The following is a 16680-nucleotide window of genomic DNA, read 5'->3' on the forward strand; positions in this document are numbered from 1 at the left end:
GCACCACCATCTGTCCAACAGTCCGGCCACGTGGGGGCACAACATGGAAGCTCAGTCCAGCACCAGGGTCCTTGTGGCCTCATCATGCACACACTAGAACTGCAGGTCAGCTGCATGCTGCCATGCTGGGTGGGTAAGGGAACAGCTTCCCGGGGAGAGGGAGCTGGGAGGTCCCGCTGAGGAGCAGGGAGAGCCCAGGGCAGGCTTGTGGAGCACAGCTGGCCCTGGTCACCCTCCCGAGAAGAGCTCCCACCTTCTGCCTCCCCACGGCGCACCCAGAGCCAGCCTGTCCCTTGGGTCTGGGTCGGCACTGGGTCTTCACAAAGCCGCTCTGGGACATCAAGGGCCTGAGTCTGGAGCTGGGTCCCAGGGGCAGGAAGAGGGGCATCTGGTAGAAGATGAGCTGGGGGCTGGGAGCCCGGAGCCTCGTTTGGAGCCTGAAGCCTGCTATGGGGGAACATGACCCTCCTGTCCCTGGGGACCTGGGTCACACGAGTAGCACACAGGGAGGAGCAGGGCTACTTTGTGAAATTCTGCTAATTCCAACAGGGTTCTACACGGCTCTACTAATAACAAGTACAGTACAGAGAAACACGCAGTACGAGCTACATTTTCAAATGCTAACCTGGGAAAAGCAAGGGGTTGATAACTACAAAAGCCAAGACAGGAAGTTCCCCTAAAGATGTGGAAAAGGGGTGTGCTGGTGGTGTTATTCTCCTTGGTCTGGGGGTGCTGGACCATGGTGCTGGCCTTACAATCACTTGCTAAACTGTACACTGTGTGTGACGTGGCATAGCTCACACAAGTGTGCAGTGGGTGTCAGCGTCCTTGCGGGCACCATGCTGGTGCCTGGGGACAGGTGGGGCCGGGCAGGATGCGCTGCTGAGGGTCAGGCAGCAGGGGTGAGGCAAGGACAGGTGAGGGTGTGTGAATCAAGGCACAGAGTAGGCAGAAAATGCCCAGGAGGCAGAGGGACCCAGCAGCGGAAGTTATTTAATTTTAACATTAAGAAAAGAATTGTAAGGCAGAAGAGATGAGAGTAGGATGAAGTGCAGATGGGCGGCATCCAGAGCAGATAGCTGCTGAAGATCCAGAAGGATGGGAAACTGCTTCGGAGGAAAGGCGACCCTTGAGCTGCAGCACCCGCAGGTGCAAGTGCGGTTTTCACCGCAGCCACATTAGGTGAACTTTCACAAGAAGTGTGCAAACAGTCACACTGCGTGTACACGGAGGCGTGCCTATGCCTACCATCAGCTGTGCGCTCACACAGTGATTCCGGCAACTCCCGGACGTGGCCGGTGCTGCCCTTTGCAGTCAGAGCTTGCTCCCTACCATGTACCTCCTGGCAGCCGCTCCTCCGTTATCCTTCCCGCCAGGCTGGCTTGCCCAGCACGTGGTGTAAGAGGAACTGCACAGTGTAGAACCATGATAGCTCAAGGAAGAAGCGTCGGGTTTGTGTGTGCCATTTCTCTTCGTCCTGCGCAGTGTCCCGCTGCACCGATGGGCCCGTTTGCGCACCCTTCCCCTGTGGAGGTGCCTCTGCGCTGTTTCAGGCTTGGGTGATTGTACGTGAAACCACCACCAGCATGGTGTGGCGATCTGTGAGGGAACACAAGCTTTTGTTTCTCTAGAGATCTGGGAGTGGGGCTGCTGCGTGGACATTTCGCTTCAGAGGAAGCTGTCACCCTGTTTCCAGAGCAGCGAGTGACCTCCTGTCACCACTGGCAGCCTATGAGAGTTCTAGCTGCCCGCCTCCTTGCCTGGGAGTTGCTGGCAATTTTAATTCCCGCTAGGCAAATAAAACAAGTTATAGTGTCTCACTATGGATTGAAATTGAATTTCATTAATGATCAGTATTCTTGTGCCTTTTCTCATGTGCTTGTCATTGGTATATCTTTGGTAAAATGTTCAAAAAAAACGTTAGTTGCTGATTTTTGTTTGGGTTGTTTTCTTGGTGAGCTTTCAGAGCGCTATGTCTATTCTGGATGTTAAGTCATTTGCCAGACATGAGATTTGTAATTATCGGTATTATTAATGGCTTTCTTTTATAATATCTGAGTAAAGTTGTTCAATTCTGGTGAAGTCTAATTTATCAACTGTTTTCAGTTATAGATCATGCCTTTGGTGCCACACCAAACACCTCTGCGTGAACCAAGGTCATGACTTTTCTCCCATGTTCATGTCGAAGAGCTTTCTGCACACACAGTTAGCTATGATCCATTCTGAGGAACCTCTGTACACTGTTCGAGCAGAGCTTGAAATTTCTGGCTTTGCTTGTGAATGTCCTACGGAAAGGACTGAATTTCTCCACGGAATTGCCTTGTTACGACCCACACACCATCCTTTCGTGGGTGCGTTTCCGGAGTCTCCCGTGCTGCCAATCCCACACTGCCTTGGTTACCGCACTTTAGAGGATGCTGGCACCGGTCTGCACCTTCTGAGACTGCTCAGAAGCAGTCCCAGAAAGCACTGTGCCGCAGATCGTGCTGGGGAGCCACGGCCCTGAGCTGTGGTCTTCAGCCACAAACAGAGTGCCCTGCCTGTGTGCAGTTGTTTGTTTTTAATCAGCATCGTACAGATTCGAGCATGCCGATCCTGCATGTGCCTTATCAGACTGATGACAGCAGACAGTTCAGTGCTGACTTTGTACCCTTGGTGCTGACAACCTGTCAGACTCAGGGACTAGCTCTATGAGTTTCCCAGGAGATGTGTAGGTTGTGTTGCACGTGCTGTTTCTTTCTGTCTAGTCTCGGTTTGCTTTCCCCTGCCCTGTTGCACACACACTTCTGTCACTCCCGTGTGTGACTGCAGTTTCATGTTCCCCTCCCGAGGACGCAGTCTGGCCTGGACGTGACCACTCTACCCGGTGTCCCTGACTGGCACTGTGCTCTTCTTCAGTGACCCCCCCCCCCCGCAGTGCTTCCATGACCTAAACTTGTACCCAGTTCTGTCTCCATGTGTGATCAGTGGGACAGCATCAGCCAGCACAGAGCAGGAAGTACAGCACCTATGGGGCGGTCTTCCCAAGACAACGGTAAATGCTACGTTCTCGTCTGTGCTCTTGAGCTGCTCAGTCCCAGAGGAGAAGACTGAGGACAGAATCAGGGATGGATGGGCAGCTTCAGGGAAGAGAGGACGTTTCTCCTCCGAAACAAGACAGAGGAGGGCGAACGGACCAAGACTGTCAGAGACATTCTGAATTGGAAAGAAAGCCACGAGTTCATTCACTGAAGCTGGCTATAAACTGTATTTCATACAAATAAACACAAAGCAGTGCTGATACATAATTAGGTAAGGTGATCCCCAACTGCCACCAATAAAAACAATGCCTTTGTTTATTTAGCATTTCTATTTTTCACATTTCATGACTTTAACTGTGAATCTCGTAAACCTCTTGTAAAAAAGCTGCAGGGTTAAGTTATGACATGGGAAAAAGACTACAACCAGTTTTAAAAGTCCATCCATAGTGTATCTTCACAGCGTAATTCTGATGGTTTAGGTGAACACAGCGTTAATATAATACATTGTCGGGGAGGTGGAGGGAGGCAGACAGTTGGATGCAAAATGATAACAAGCAACAAGTGACACCTTCATCAGAGTGGTGCTGCGACTAACCTGAGATCACAGTCAGAACAGAATGATGACTTCAATTTTCATGCCTTATGTAGTGATGATGTATTTTTAAAAGTATCTTTAAAGCACAGAAATAAGGACAAATGATGTTATGGGTAGACACGCATAAGACGAAATATACACAAATGGGATTAAATGGACATGTTTTATCCTAAGTAAATCCATCTGTAAAAACAATCACTGGATTCTTTCAGCTTTTCAAGCCATCAGTAGCAATGGTCACATTATTTCTTGGTCAAGCATAGAGAAACAGTTCAGTGTGAGAAAACGAACTTGCTGTCTGCAGTCCAAGTGCACTCCAACCCCATTTCTAACTGCAGCTCCTGTGGTTCTGTCCCAAGACTTCACCCACCTCCAGCCAGAGGGGCCCTGCTCATTTTGGGGCATGGACCCTTGGTGCCTTCCCTCAGGAAGACTGCACCACCCGGACTCAAGCACTGGCTTACCCACTCGGAGGAGAGCACCCAGCCCTCAGGGAGACCTCAGTGTCCAGGGCCAGGCACAGGCTTACCCACTCATAGGACAGCACCCAGCAGCCTCTCGCAATCCCCAGCAGCACATTCAGCGTGCGCAGCGGCTTCCCGGCCAGCACGTGCGTGGTGGTCTCACAGACTTCGGGTGCCAAGGAGAAGCCTTTCAGTGTGTTCACCACCTGCATGACAACGCTCTGCTGCCTAGCAGGAGGAAACAAAAACCCTGATGAGTGCGTCTGCTGCTCATCAACACCAAGGCAAGTACACCAAATGACAATAAAAACCTGAAAGTGAAATTTTCCACTGGCTCTGGTTAGAGTGCTCATGTCTTCATTTCTTAACAATCAGTATGTAAGATGAAATTTAGGAAATGAAAAAACCCTGCAGATCCCAATTATAACTCTGTTAAGAAAACAGGCCTGAGGCTGCAAGAGGCTTCCCTAGGGCCCCTGGCCCGGCAGAGACACAGCAGGAACCAGGCTCCCGTCAACGGCCCCGCACATCCTCCCCTCCTTACAAGCTACTGGCTTTGCAGACACCTCAGAACCAACCTGCACGGTCAGGACCAAAGTTCTTATTTACTTACTTAATTTTGAAAATACAACATTTTTTAAAATGTCACACATAATTTCCCTATTAAGACAAAAAAAGGCCCTTTTTATTCAACTTTTGTATCAAATCTTCAAGCAACTATGACAGTGGCGTTTAGCTTCCTGAAGTTCACTACTGTCCCCCTTCCGGTCTGTCACTCTCGCAATGCTGCATGTATCTTTTCTTTCATTTTAAGTAGTCTTTCTTCCTGACCCCCTTCCTAGGCAACTGTCGGTTTTCCCCTCATCCTCTGAAAACAACCTTTCCGACAGCTCCAGTTTTTTCTTTGCTTCTCACTTTTCCCTGCGAAGTTTGCAGATCCAGAGAGAAACTGAAGGATGTGCGAGCCCATCTAGACCGCCACGTGACCACAGTGCACTTGGGGAGCTGCGAGCCGTGTCTCTCCTCTGCACGCTGTTCCCAGAGGACCGGGGCTGTGACTGTCCCTGCTGGAACCGGCTGTCTCTGGGCTCTTCCTCCACCTCAGGGGCCTCCAGCTTTTATCCGCAGTACTTGATCTGCCTGTGAGATGCAGGGTGGAACCACATCCTGCTGTTTAGTTCTTAGAGCTCCGCAGCGTGGAGAAGATGAGTGCGACGGTCAGGAGCTGGCCCTGTCCCAGCCTGAGCTGAGAAGCTATGCTTATCATCATCATGAAGAAGTTTAGGAAAAATAAATGCAAAAAAGGCAAAACAAAACTAAAACAAAAGATCTATAAACTAGATCTCTAGAGCTCTTCAATTTGGATATCAGATTTTCTCTTCCAGGTCTGGCAGTGACCAGCAGTTACGAAATAATGAGGAAAATGTCTTTTAAAGACACGATCCCTCAATGTGGAGTCAAAATATCGAGATCTTATTCTTCAGATACGCAAGAAATCTAAGAGAAAAAAGAACAAGAATACGGCCTGAAGGAAAAGTTCTTTTCAAAACTTCTAAAGAGAAAATAATCATTAGTGTTTGTTTTTTAAGTCCAAATTGGATTTTACAAAATATGCACATATGCAATCCTAATTTCTGAAATGGACTATTCAGATGTTCAGTGTACTTGACAATACACTGACAACATTCTTCCTACGCTCCTCGCAGTCCACCATGTGCAGGGTGCAGCTGAGCACGAATCTCATTTACATGCCACAGGCAGGAAAAGGACCCCTACACAGAGTGGCCACGCACGCATTCTCCCTGCAGCACACTTCCACGCCAGTGTCCCGATGTTTTGAGGACTGTCTTACACCTCAAAACCTACGACTGATGTAAGCAGCACAGTTTTGTCCTTTAACAAGAATTCGAAGATCTGCTGCAAAGACTCTGGCCCTCTGTTTCTGTTGGATGCTCTCTGCTGTGCTGAATGTGAGGGAGACGATAAGCGCAGGCTGGCAGGCCAGCGACCCTCTACAAGATGGAGATGGCGGCCCTCGATGCATGTGGGGAGCCTCCCACCACTGCGTTCTTTAAGACCTTTAAAGAAGATGTTTTGGCCAGCGTTCCCGTGTCGAGCATCAGTGGAGCAAGGGTGGACGAGCAAAGCCACAGGAATTAAACACGCAGGCTCAGTCCCCAGTGCTGGGGGCACAGTGCAGAACCTGTCAGCGCTGTGTGAACAAAATGCTGTCAGTGCTGACTGTCCACACGGAGCTATGACTTCTCACGCACACATCCATCACCCAAGGAACCTGATGCAGTGCAGACCTGTGACTTGCTGAGAAGGAACTGCGGTCTGCAAGAGCGAAGGCTGAGCTTCACACTCAAGACAGTGTTATCAAAACAGTGAGCACTTACTCTGACGGCATGCTCGTCATGACTAATGTTCTTGTGGGCTGAGACTGCAAGAGAAGGAACAAAAACCAGTCAGAAATACAAAAAGAACCTTTTCCCACAGAAATAAACCTTAGTAAGTTTTTTTTTAAAAGTTACATCACTTAAAAATAAACATTTAAGCATATATCAAAGAAAAAAAACTTTATATTCCCAGAAAAAATAGCCCAAGAGATAGAAAGTGAGAGACTATTCCAAAACCAACTCAAAGTAGTGGAGACAGGAGGTAGAACTGCAAACGCTGCCCCTCCCGTTCGTGTCAGCCAGCGACCTCCGTGAGGAGAGCGGACGGCAGGGAGTGTCAGGCCTGGCTGCCGTCCCCACAGCTGCAGTGCCTGCGCACCCCTGCGGCCTCACGGAGCCCAACGCCGTGGGGCCCCTGAGTACCGAGCAAATCCAAGGCCCACAGAAGCCTAGACCTGGATTACTGCGCTGGAGTCTGCTATTACCCAGAAATGAGCAGTTTCTTAAGAGATTTTAAGTACTTTTTATTTAGTAAGAAATGCTCTGTAATTCTATCGGCCAGAAGAGACTATGTGTTTGTTTTTGTTTTTTTTTTTTTTTTAATTTTAAAAATAAAAGGAGGAAAACATTTACAGACAGACAACCTTTAAGAACAGTACAGGCAATACAGAGTCACAAACGAAGTGGTAGGAAATTAACAATGCTTGTTGTATTACATATTGATATCTTCAAAGTGGTTATCATGAAAACAGATAGAGACATGCAATACTGATCAATCAAGGACTCATTAACAGTTTCTTTCAGCAAAGAAATAGAAGACAGAAGAACAACTATGTTAACTATCCTGTATATACAGACATACAAAATTTCTCCTTCTTTCTCTTCTCTTTTCCCACATCCCAGTTGCCCTTTACCCTTGAGTGTTTTCCTATCATTTCACAATGTCTGTCATACCTCCGAGTTTAAATTAACTCTTTCAGGTTTTACACTAGTGAGACAATGCGGTGCTTGCATATGCAGGTCTGATTTATTTCACTTCTGAGCATGGTCTCAGTTCTGACCATTTATCTATAAAAGCCTCGAGTTTATCTTTCCTTATAGCCGAGTAATATTCCATTACATAAAAGTACCACAATTTTCTTATCCAATCCTCAGCGGTTGGACATTTGGGTTGCTTCCACAATTTAGCAATTACAAATTGTGCTGCTATGAACATAGGTGCGCATATATCACTGTGATATGATGTTTTTAGATCTTCTGAGGGGAATAGCTGGGTTGAATGGGACCTCTAGACCTAGTTTTCAGAGGAATCTCCAAACTGATTTCCACAGTGTTTTCACCAGTCTGCACTCCCACCAGCCGTGGAAGAAGCGACTATTTATTAATGATGTGGTGATATGTTCAGCCTAATGTGCATTCAATGGGAGTATATGTGTATGCCAATGAATTTGCACTACTCATGCACTTCTGCAATTTTTACGAGCGACTTCAGAGGCAGCTGGCTGCTCGGTGTAAATGACTCGCCCTGACACGCACGTGTAAGTGATTTGCCTTGCACACACACGCACACTGAATGGTCAACAGGCACGGAACTAGAAGAACTAAAGGTGCTGACGGACAGCAGGCTGACAAAAGCCACTGACACGAAGGATGCACTGTGAGTTTGGGGAAGGTGAAGAATGGACAGTGAAGGAGGAATACGAGCCAAAAAGATGTTCTGAGGGAGGACTCTGAGCTGGATGCAGTAGCATGCACACATATCCCTCCACTCAGGGGGCTGAGGCAGGACATTCCTAAATTTGAGGCCAGCCTGGACTAAATAGCCAGACCCTGTCTCAAAAAAGGAAGAACTCTACAGAGTGATGGCTAACCTAACAGACAGCTGCTCCCTGTCTGTGTAGCCGCGCTCCGGACACACAACTGCTAGCTCTCCCATGTTTTTGCTGCCAAACGTGGGGCAACTCCAGCACAGCTCAGATAAGGTCTAGAGACCAAGCCCCTGAGCCTGGGGGAGTCACTATGCACATATGAGATGATTTTATATGCAGACAAACCTAAAGATCCTGAAAAAAAATATGAAAACTAATAATTTCTTTTTTCTTTTTCTTTTTTTTTTTTTGGTTTTTCTCCGGTACCGGGAACCGAACTCACGACCTTGCGCTTGCCAGGCAGGCACTTTTGCCGCTGAGCTAAATCCCCAGCCCCTGAAAACTAATAATTTCAACAAAACTGCAAGATATAAAGTCACACAGAAGTCAGTTGTACATCTACAAATTAGTAATGAATAGGAAAAAGAAATGAAGACACAATAGCATCAAAAAAGAAGAAAGTACTTAGCAATATATTTGTAATTATGCACTGAAAGTAAAAAGAAGTTGTGGAAACAAATTAAACATGACCCCAAAAAACAGAAATGCTTCCTATGCTCATGCATTGAAAGACTTAATATTGTTAAGATGTCAGTACTACCCCAGGCAATGTACACATTCAACACAAACCCCATCCAAATTTCAGTGGTGCTTTTTTTGTTTTTGTAGGAATGGAAAAATCCACCCGCTAAATTCATACAGAACTCCAAGGAATTTCAAATGGTAAAACAATCTTGAAGGTGAATAACAAGGTCTAGGGACTCGTAATTCCCACTTGTAAAGATCCTTGCAACACTACATAATCAAAACTATACGGTACTGGCACAGGGATAGATGGGCAGAAGGACAGCATGGAATGGAATCTGAAGTTTAGAAATAAACTCCTGCATCTATGGTCCATTGTTTTGATGAGGATGCCAAGACTGTTCTATGGGTAAAGAACACTGTCTTCAGCAAAGGGCGATGGGGAACCAATATCCGCATGGAAAGAATGAAGCAGGACCTTTACCATACCCACATATAAATGTTAACTCAAAACAGAGCAAATACCTGAACCTAAGGGTGAAAACTACAAAATTCTTAGCACAAAAAGGGCAATGGTTCCTTTAATATGGCAGGCACCAAAGTAACAAGCAAAAAAAAAAAAAAAAAAAAAGCTACATTGACAAAAATAGCTATGTTATGAACACTGTTAGGAAAATGAAAAGACAGCCCCACAGAATGGCACATAATGTTCGCCACCATATACCTGACATGGGCTTAATATTCAGAATATCTAAAAAATTCTATGACTCAATAAAAAAAATCAAAACTCAATTTAAAAAGTGAGCAAACAAAAGAAAAAGGGAAGAAAAGTGAGCCAATAATTTGAATAAACATTTTTCCAGAGAAAATAAGCAATGGCCACTAAGCACATGAAAAGATGCCCCTATTCCTAGTAATTAGGGAACTTCCTATCAAGGCCTCAGTATGAGAATCCTTTGTGCCTACGGGGAGATTACTTAGAAGCAGACAGATGGGATGGAAGGTATTATCGCTGGTGGATGTGAAGAAGCCAGAAGCCAGGCGCGCTGCTGAGGAAGTTCAGGCTGCCCAGGCTCATAGCAGTTTGATGGCTGCTCCCTCAGCAGGTTAAGGGAAGAACCACCACAGGACTGGCAGTTCTTCTCCTTGGTACAGGACAAAAGGTCCAAGATGCCCAGGAATCCAGAGCACTGCTCTCAGTTGCCAGGAGCTTCGTGTTGCTGTAAGGTCAGCCGGGGTAACCTGGAGAGGCCAACGCCAGGGTCCCGGCCCCTGCTGAGGGCCTTGCTGTGTCTCCTCACGGCGCGGCAGGAGGACAGTGAGAGCCTAACTCTCCGCTGTGAAAATCCCCTTTTGTGATCAGGAACGCTGCTCCGTGAAACAAGAGGCACCCGCTGCGGAAGGCGCTGCCATCACCCGGTCACCTTTGTTTTTACGTTTTATTATTTTATAATTTTTTTAGTATCGGAGATGGAACCTGGAGCTTTCAGCTAGGTCTACAGGAGTGTGCCGCCATGCCACCTGATCTCCCCTTACAGGTCCTGCCTCTCAACACGGTCGCATGGAGGATCGGGTTTTGTTTGCATGAAATTTAGGGACATGTTCAAAGCACAGCACAACCCAGTGCCGCCTGCAGAGGAATCGCCAAGCAGATGGTTAACAGAACGAGGAGCAGAGTTCTATCCCCCAAACATGCTGTGCTGCGTGAGGGACGCCAGACACCGAGGGACACACCGCCAGCTCCACGTCCCTGAGACCCGCGGAACGGCACTCACCAGAGGCACAGGGGCTCAGCGGCTCAGGGGCTGGCGGGAAGGGGCATGCGGCTTTGAGACCTAGGCCCAAGGGACTCAGAGCTCCAGCTGGGGCTGAGGGAAAAGGCTGGAAAACAGACAGTGGTGATGGCTGCCCGCTACAAGGACGCTTAACAACACCGAATCGCGTAGTTAAACCGGTTAAAACAGCAACGCTTGCTGTACATGTCATCACAGTCAAAGAAAACTGTGAAAGCGTGGCTTGTCTTCCCAGCCCACTCCTTCCAGAGCCTCACTGGGGAAGGCAGCTCTGCTCTCCTCAGATGGAAGGACTTCCCTCGCTGCTGGCTGTCTCCATCCTCTCATTCCACAGATGGCCCATGGCACACCCTGTCTTAGTTACTCTTCTCATTGCTGAGACAAAATACCTGACACCCACGGTTCCAAGGGGAAAGGTTTATTTGGCTCAGTATGTGGAGGTTTCAGTACGTAATGGGCTGGCTCCAAGGCAGGGTGGCACGGCAGGGAGCAGCAGTTCATGGCAGAAGGAGGTAGCAAAGCAGCAAGGGAAGACAGTAAAAGCAACAAGAGAAATAGAAGGGACAAGCCTTTCTCTGTCCTTTATACTGTGTGCAGGCTACCTACCATAGGGCGGGTGTAGCACTCACATACTTAATCCCAGAACTGGACCATGAGTCAACCACAAACTTTGGATTTAGCAACCTTGGAAAAAACTCTATGACCATGTGAGGCTTTCGGGGGTCATTTAGACATAAACCATAACACAACCCTGACTCAGCCTCCGTCTGCTCACTGGCCACAGGGCCTGTGACACCCCCCCTACCCCACTCAGCCTGGCAGACTGAGCCTGAGCCTGACAGCCCCTCTTCACCCTGCAAACAGCCATCACCTCCCATGGGAAGAATGCACTCCCACAGTACCCAGGCGCCCCACCACCCCTCACTCCTACCAGCACATCCCACAGCAGATTCTTCCCAGCACGGATCACACCATGTATCTTGTTTACTCCTCTCGCTCACTGTCTACCCTTGCCCTCCCTCAAAAGCAGAGCGGGAGTCCACAAGCACGGGAACTTTGTTTTCTATTCTCTCCCCAGCACCCACACTGCCGGGTGGACAACAAGAAGACACTTGTTACTTATTCATTATAAATGGATCAATGCAAAATAGGAAACAAAAGTTGATGTCTGCTGAGCCATCTTTATATATATATATATACTTTACATACACAGATATATCCCATGTCATTTGTTAATCTAGTCTCTGAACTGCCATACCCATTAACATGGTCCAAGCCAGAGACTCATGCCAAGATCTGTGTCAGCGCCTGTGTGATGCGCAGATTCCAAGTCCACCCGAAGCTTGCCCACATCCCAGCCAGGCTGAAGGAGAGAAACTTTTTATAGGGGCACTCCCAACCCAAGGTGGGGAGAAAAAAATACTCAGCAGGCCAGAAAACAATCAAAACTAACACTGTGCATCCATATCTTCTGTTGTTGTTTTTTTTTTGGTTTTTCTCCGGTACCAGGAACCGAACTCACGACCTTGCGCTTGCCAGGCAGGCACTTTTGCCACTGAGCTAAATCCCCAGCCCCAGCATCCATATCCTCTGACTTGCAGATGTCTAATAAGAAATCTAGAAGACTAAAGCTTCTTGTATACGGCCCACCTGCAGAACCCTGAAGAGGCAAGCACTACCCTCGGGCACAGGGTGCCCGCTGATGCCAAGGCAGACGGTGCATGTTAAACCCATGGGACAGATGGGCCCTGGCCTACAGTGTAATGATGAAATGAAAAGCAGTCTGTAATATGATTAAGCACTGTGCTTACTGATCTTGCAAGGGAGGGCTATGAAAATACATCTGGTATGACTCTTGATTAATCAAAGGAGCTCTTAAGAGTATGGCAGATATTGATATCTGTGGCTATTTGGAAATGAATTTTAAAATGATGGATGGAGAAATGGATGGATATATGATACGGTAAATACAGCCAAAAAGGTGAAGCTGTAAAATCAGGTTGGAGAGGAAAAGTGAACCACTTTGCACTGTTTACCTTACATCGCTGGGGTTTACGCCTATCAGTATTTCTGAGCTACTTTACAACTTTGTATGTTATAGGGAACTGATAGTTATGCAAATAATTCTTCTGCGGGGCAGAAACGCAAGATGCGGCCAGCAGGGGTTCTGCTGACTCCCGTCTGCGACAGTTCAGGTCACTAACATTCCCTAAAGGCCCACGTGGTACGCGTTGGGTCTCGGTGTGGACTGTAGGGAGGGGCTGGAAGCTGTATGTGGCAGGGCCTGCTGAAAGGGCTCAGGTTGCTGGGGCCGCTTTGGCACCCTGCTTGGTCTCAGGTTTCCTAGCCACAATGCTGTGGTCTCACCCTGTCACGCACACCTGCCGTGATCTGCTGCGTCACCACAGAAGACAGCACTCGGGCCCGGGATCATGCATGGGCGGGGCCTCCCACACTGAGTCAAATAAACACTTCCAAGTATCCTGTCGCAGTGACACAAAGCTGACAGTCTCTCAGGCGAAAAATGCTAGTTTAGGATTTACTAAGACATCTCAACAACACTAGCACTCACTGTCAACTGAAGGGTAAGTTGAGGCTTATCAAGTATGCAAACAGAGCTCATTCAAGCCAAAAGGAGGATGAACACCCAGGAACATCACCAATTCTAGCCGCCCAGAATAAACACTCCCAAAATAGTACGCAAAGGCTCTGGTTTTATAGGTAAATAATAATAATAATAATAATGAAAAGAAACACGCTGGACATGGTGGTGCACATCTGTAATCCCAGTACTGGGGAGGCTGAGACAGGAAGGGCACCACAAATCCTAGCCTGGACTTCATTACACAGTGAGTTCAAGGCCGGCATACACCACAGACCAAGACTGTCTCAAAAAAAGCAGATGAGGAGACGGGAAGGGAGGGGTGGGGAGAGGAAAGGAGGGAAGACGGAGGACAGATAAGGAGGTGACAGCAAACTGGTCGGTAAGAACAGCGCATGGTGCTGACTGCCATCGGTCACTTATGCTCGCTCCTGTGCCAGGTAGGAGTGTGATTAGCGACAAGGCCTCCCCACATTCCTCACTGTCCCAGTGGCAGCCAGCGGGAGCTAAGCGGAGGAGTGAAGGCCCACGTTAACCAGCTCGCGGACCTTCAGGCTCCAGGAAGGGGAAGTGATGTCCACAGCTGTGTCCACCAGGCCGACAGGAGCGTGCAGAGCTGCTTTCCAGTCCTCACTCTTCACTACCTTTGACTCTCCTTGGAACACTGCTAGTGCCCCACACACTCGTGAGCTAAACAGACCTTTCTGCATTAGCCAGACAGCCCGGCACACTCCTCGGGGGGTCGGCACCTGTCTGGAAGGCCCTCCCCAGAGAGTGATTCTTGACCCGTCAGCCGCTGAGCTTTGCCAGCAAAGAAGAGCTCCAGCTCAGCGCATCCCTAAGTGTTGGATAACAAGCTTGTGTTTCCCAAGATTTCTTCATCTCAATGTTTCCTATGATGAGTCTCCAGGCTACCATGGTTTGAGTTACTAGGCCAGCAAAACAACTGGACACCTCTTTCAGCTGGGCCGTGCACAGTGCAGTAAGGTCCTTGTTGCCATCACACTCTGCACAGAGCATGGCTCACTGAGTTCAGATACCACTGAACTGTCCTGTCTATGTTGCCTCGAGTTTGACCTGTGTCATTTTGCTTGATTTGGCTCCCGGGGGCTCCAGGTAAGGAAGACACTTGAGTCTTTTGGACTTAGCTTCCTGATCATCATTCTCAGTGGTCCCCCTGGAGTGCTGTATCCTCTCACATCTTAAATGTCTGTATGCAGCCTTCCATGGACCACTGAGTGGTCTCATTTGACCAGACCACTATGTCCCTAAACACTGTGACCTGTGAGTTCCACAGTGAAACCAAACAAGTTCATTACAATGCTGGGAGAATGCAGTCAACGCTCCAGGTCTGGGTTCGTCAGCGCTGAAGGCCGAACAAACGCCTTCCTGGTGCCCCTCCGCCCTGAAGCCCCAAGCACCTATTTCTTTCAGTAGGTCAGGATGCTCCTTAAGCTTCCATCACCTAGAACTTGGAGACTCATAGCACGTGTAAGTGTACTGCATGTAAATAAGTCTGTAACCTCTTCCAGGGCCTTCAGAGGGTGCAGGCTCCCCTCGCCTTTTGCCTTGAAAGCCTGTGAGGTGCGGCTGGCATCAGCCTGCTCTGCTGTGAGGAACAGAGTCTCTGTGAGTCAAAGCCAAGTGGTGTCACCCCCTGGGAGTAACATCAGACTGGAAAATTGCAAAACGCCTTGTAATCATCGGTTATACCCAATATGACCGCTGCTGGTGAACGCACTGACTCGAGAGTCTTTCTGCAGCTCCTGCTTGGTGACTTTGCACCTGACAGGCCACGTGGCCCCGTCCTGCAGCGCACTGAGTTACTCCCAGGACACTGCATGATCACTGATTCTGCTGAAAGTAAGCACTGGTCAACAGTCTGTAAATTATCCCCCCTGGGTGTCATTACACGAGCATCTGAGCATTTCTTAACTTAGTCATTTGTTACCTCTGCTATCCACATTTCAGTGACGGCAGCACAAAAGCTAACACAGTTCGTTCTCTTGAACCATACGTGAACCTGACTTCACCGTCCCACTCCAAATGAAATATGGAGTTAGACTCTCAAATCTAATGGGAATCAGTAAGCCATGTTTAATACCGGGAGAGACCAAAGGACAACCTAACTTTTACAAGCATTCTCAGCAGAATCTCGTCCAGAGGACCACACTGCTCCCTGCGTCCACGACGACACTACCTGCACCCTTCCTCAGAGACTCAGACCCGAGGCCGGGCTCCCTCAAGATCCCCATGAGACACCTGCGACTCCCATCTGCCTGCCCACAAAGCCAGGCCCCCCTCTGGAACCTCCTCATCAGGGAGCTGCTCCCGTGCCCAGACAGAAAGGACAGCTGAGCTGTGCATCTGTGTCTCTGAGCGGGCACTGTGGGCCCGACCTGGTTTCCTGGCTAGGGAAGTGGGCCAAGGGAGCCTCAATGCTTCCTTCCCCCGTACCAGGGACTCACCACCGGGCTCAGCTCCTGTCCTGTGCTCCAGACTCCCATCTGCTGGAGACAGCGAGAACTGGATTTTCATTCTTGATTTCTGGTGCTGGCTTCCCTTGGCTTCCTGGTCTGACCATTTAATGATCGCAAAATTGGGTGCACACTTGGAAACAATCCAAACGCTCATCAACCGAGGAATAGAGAAAGATGTGGCCTTTTTTATACAATGAAGTACTACTCAGCTATGAAGAAGCTTGACAAACTTGAGTCTTTTATAGGCAAATGGATGCGACTTGAGACCACACTCATAAATGAAATAAATCACTCGCATGTGTAAACATTGTATTGTCTCCCTATTGTAAGAAGCTGAAAGAGTAAATAAGGTCCAAAATGTACAATAGATATTGTGAAAGGGAAAGAAACTGTTCAAAAGGAAAGAGAAACTGGGATGGGGGAAAGGAGAAAAGAAGCGGAAAGGAAAAATAAATAAATAAATCTATCTATCTATCTATCTATACACACACACACACACACACACACACACACACACACACACGGTAGTTGTACTACTAATTTCTAAAATAGTTATATCACTAATTTCTATTCGTTCACTGAAAAGAAAGGTTTGTGCTTATATTGTTCGATCAATTTTTCATGCCTATATCTTATAATCTGAGCATCTACTCTGCAAATAGCAACATGCAAGGTAGTATCCATTGTTACTCTCCTACAATCTTGTTTTGAAATTTTGTATCACTGTTACTGTTTTTTCTCTTTAAAATAAACAAGTAAATAAATAAATGGGTACACAGTTTATAGAAATCTTGTCTTCATTGGTAAAAATAAGAGTCTTCTTAGTTTTTTTAGTACATCTGGTTTTCTAGTTTGACCTCAAAAGAACTAAGGATTTCATGCCGCCAGAAAGTAGACATATGGTCTGAGTTTTGTATTTCTGTTATGCCTAATC

The 16680-nt window shown here is 47.8% G+C and overlaps 1 protein-coding gene across 5 annotated transcripts in view; it reads right to left on the reverse strand.

Annotated features, from left to right (window-relative positions):
• The window catches only part of Mcph1 (microcephalin 1), a gene marked incomplete at its 5' end in the record, with an annotated part of 129748 nt that overhangs the window by 67963 nt on the left and 45105 nt on the right, over window positions 1-16680 (reverse strand). For 4 of the 5 annotated variants that reach the window (XM_013514643.1, XM_013514640.1, XM_013514630.1 and 1 more), the window contains 2 exon segments: window positions 4145-4307; window positions 6479-6522. In XM_013514643.1, the coding sequence (XP_013370097.1) occupies window positions 4145-4307; window positions 6479-6522 (207 nt within the window). 5 annotated transcript variants of the gene reach the window in all.

The sequence above is a fragment of the Chinchilla lanigera genome, unplaced genomic scaffold (genome assembly GCF_000276665.1).
Source record: "Chinchilla lanigera isolate Chin_1 unplaced genomic scaffold, ChiLan1.0 scaffold00002, whole genome shotgun sequence".
Lineage (NCBI taxonomy): Eukaryota > Metazoa > Chordata > Mammalia > Rodentia > Chinchillidae > Chinchilla > Chinchilla lanigera.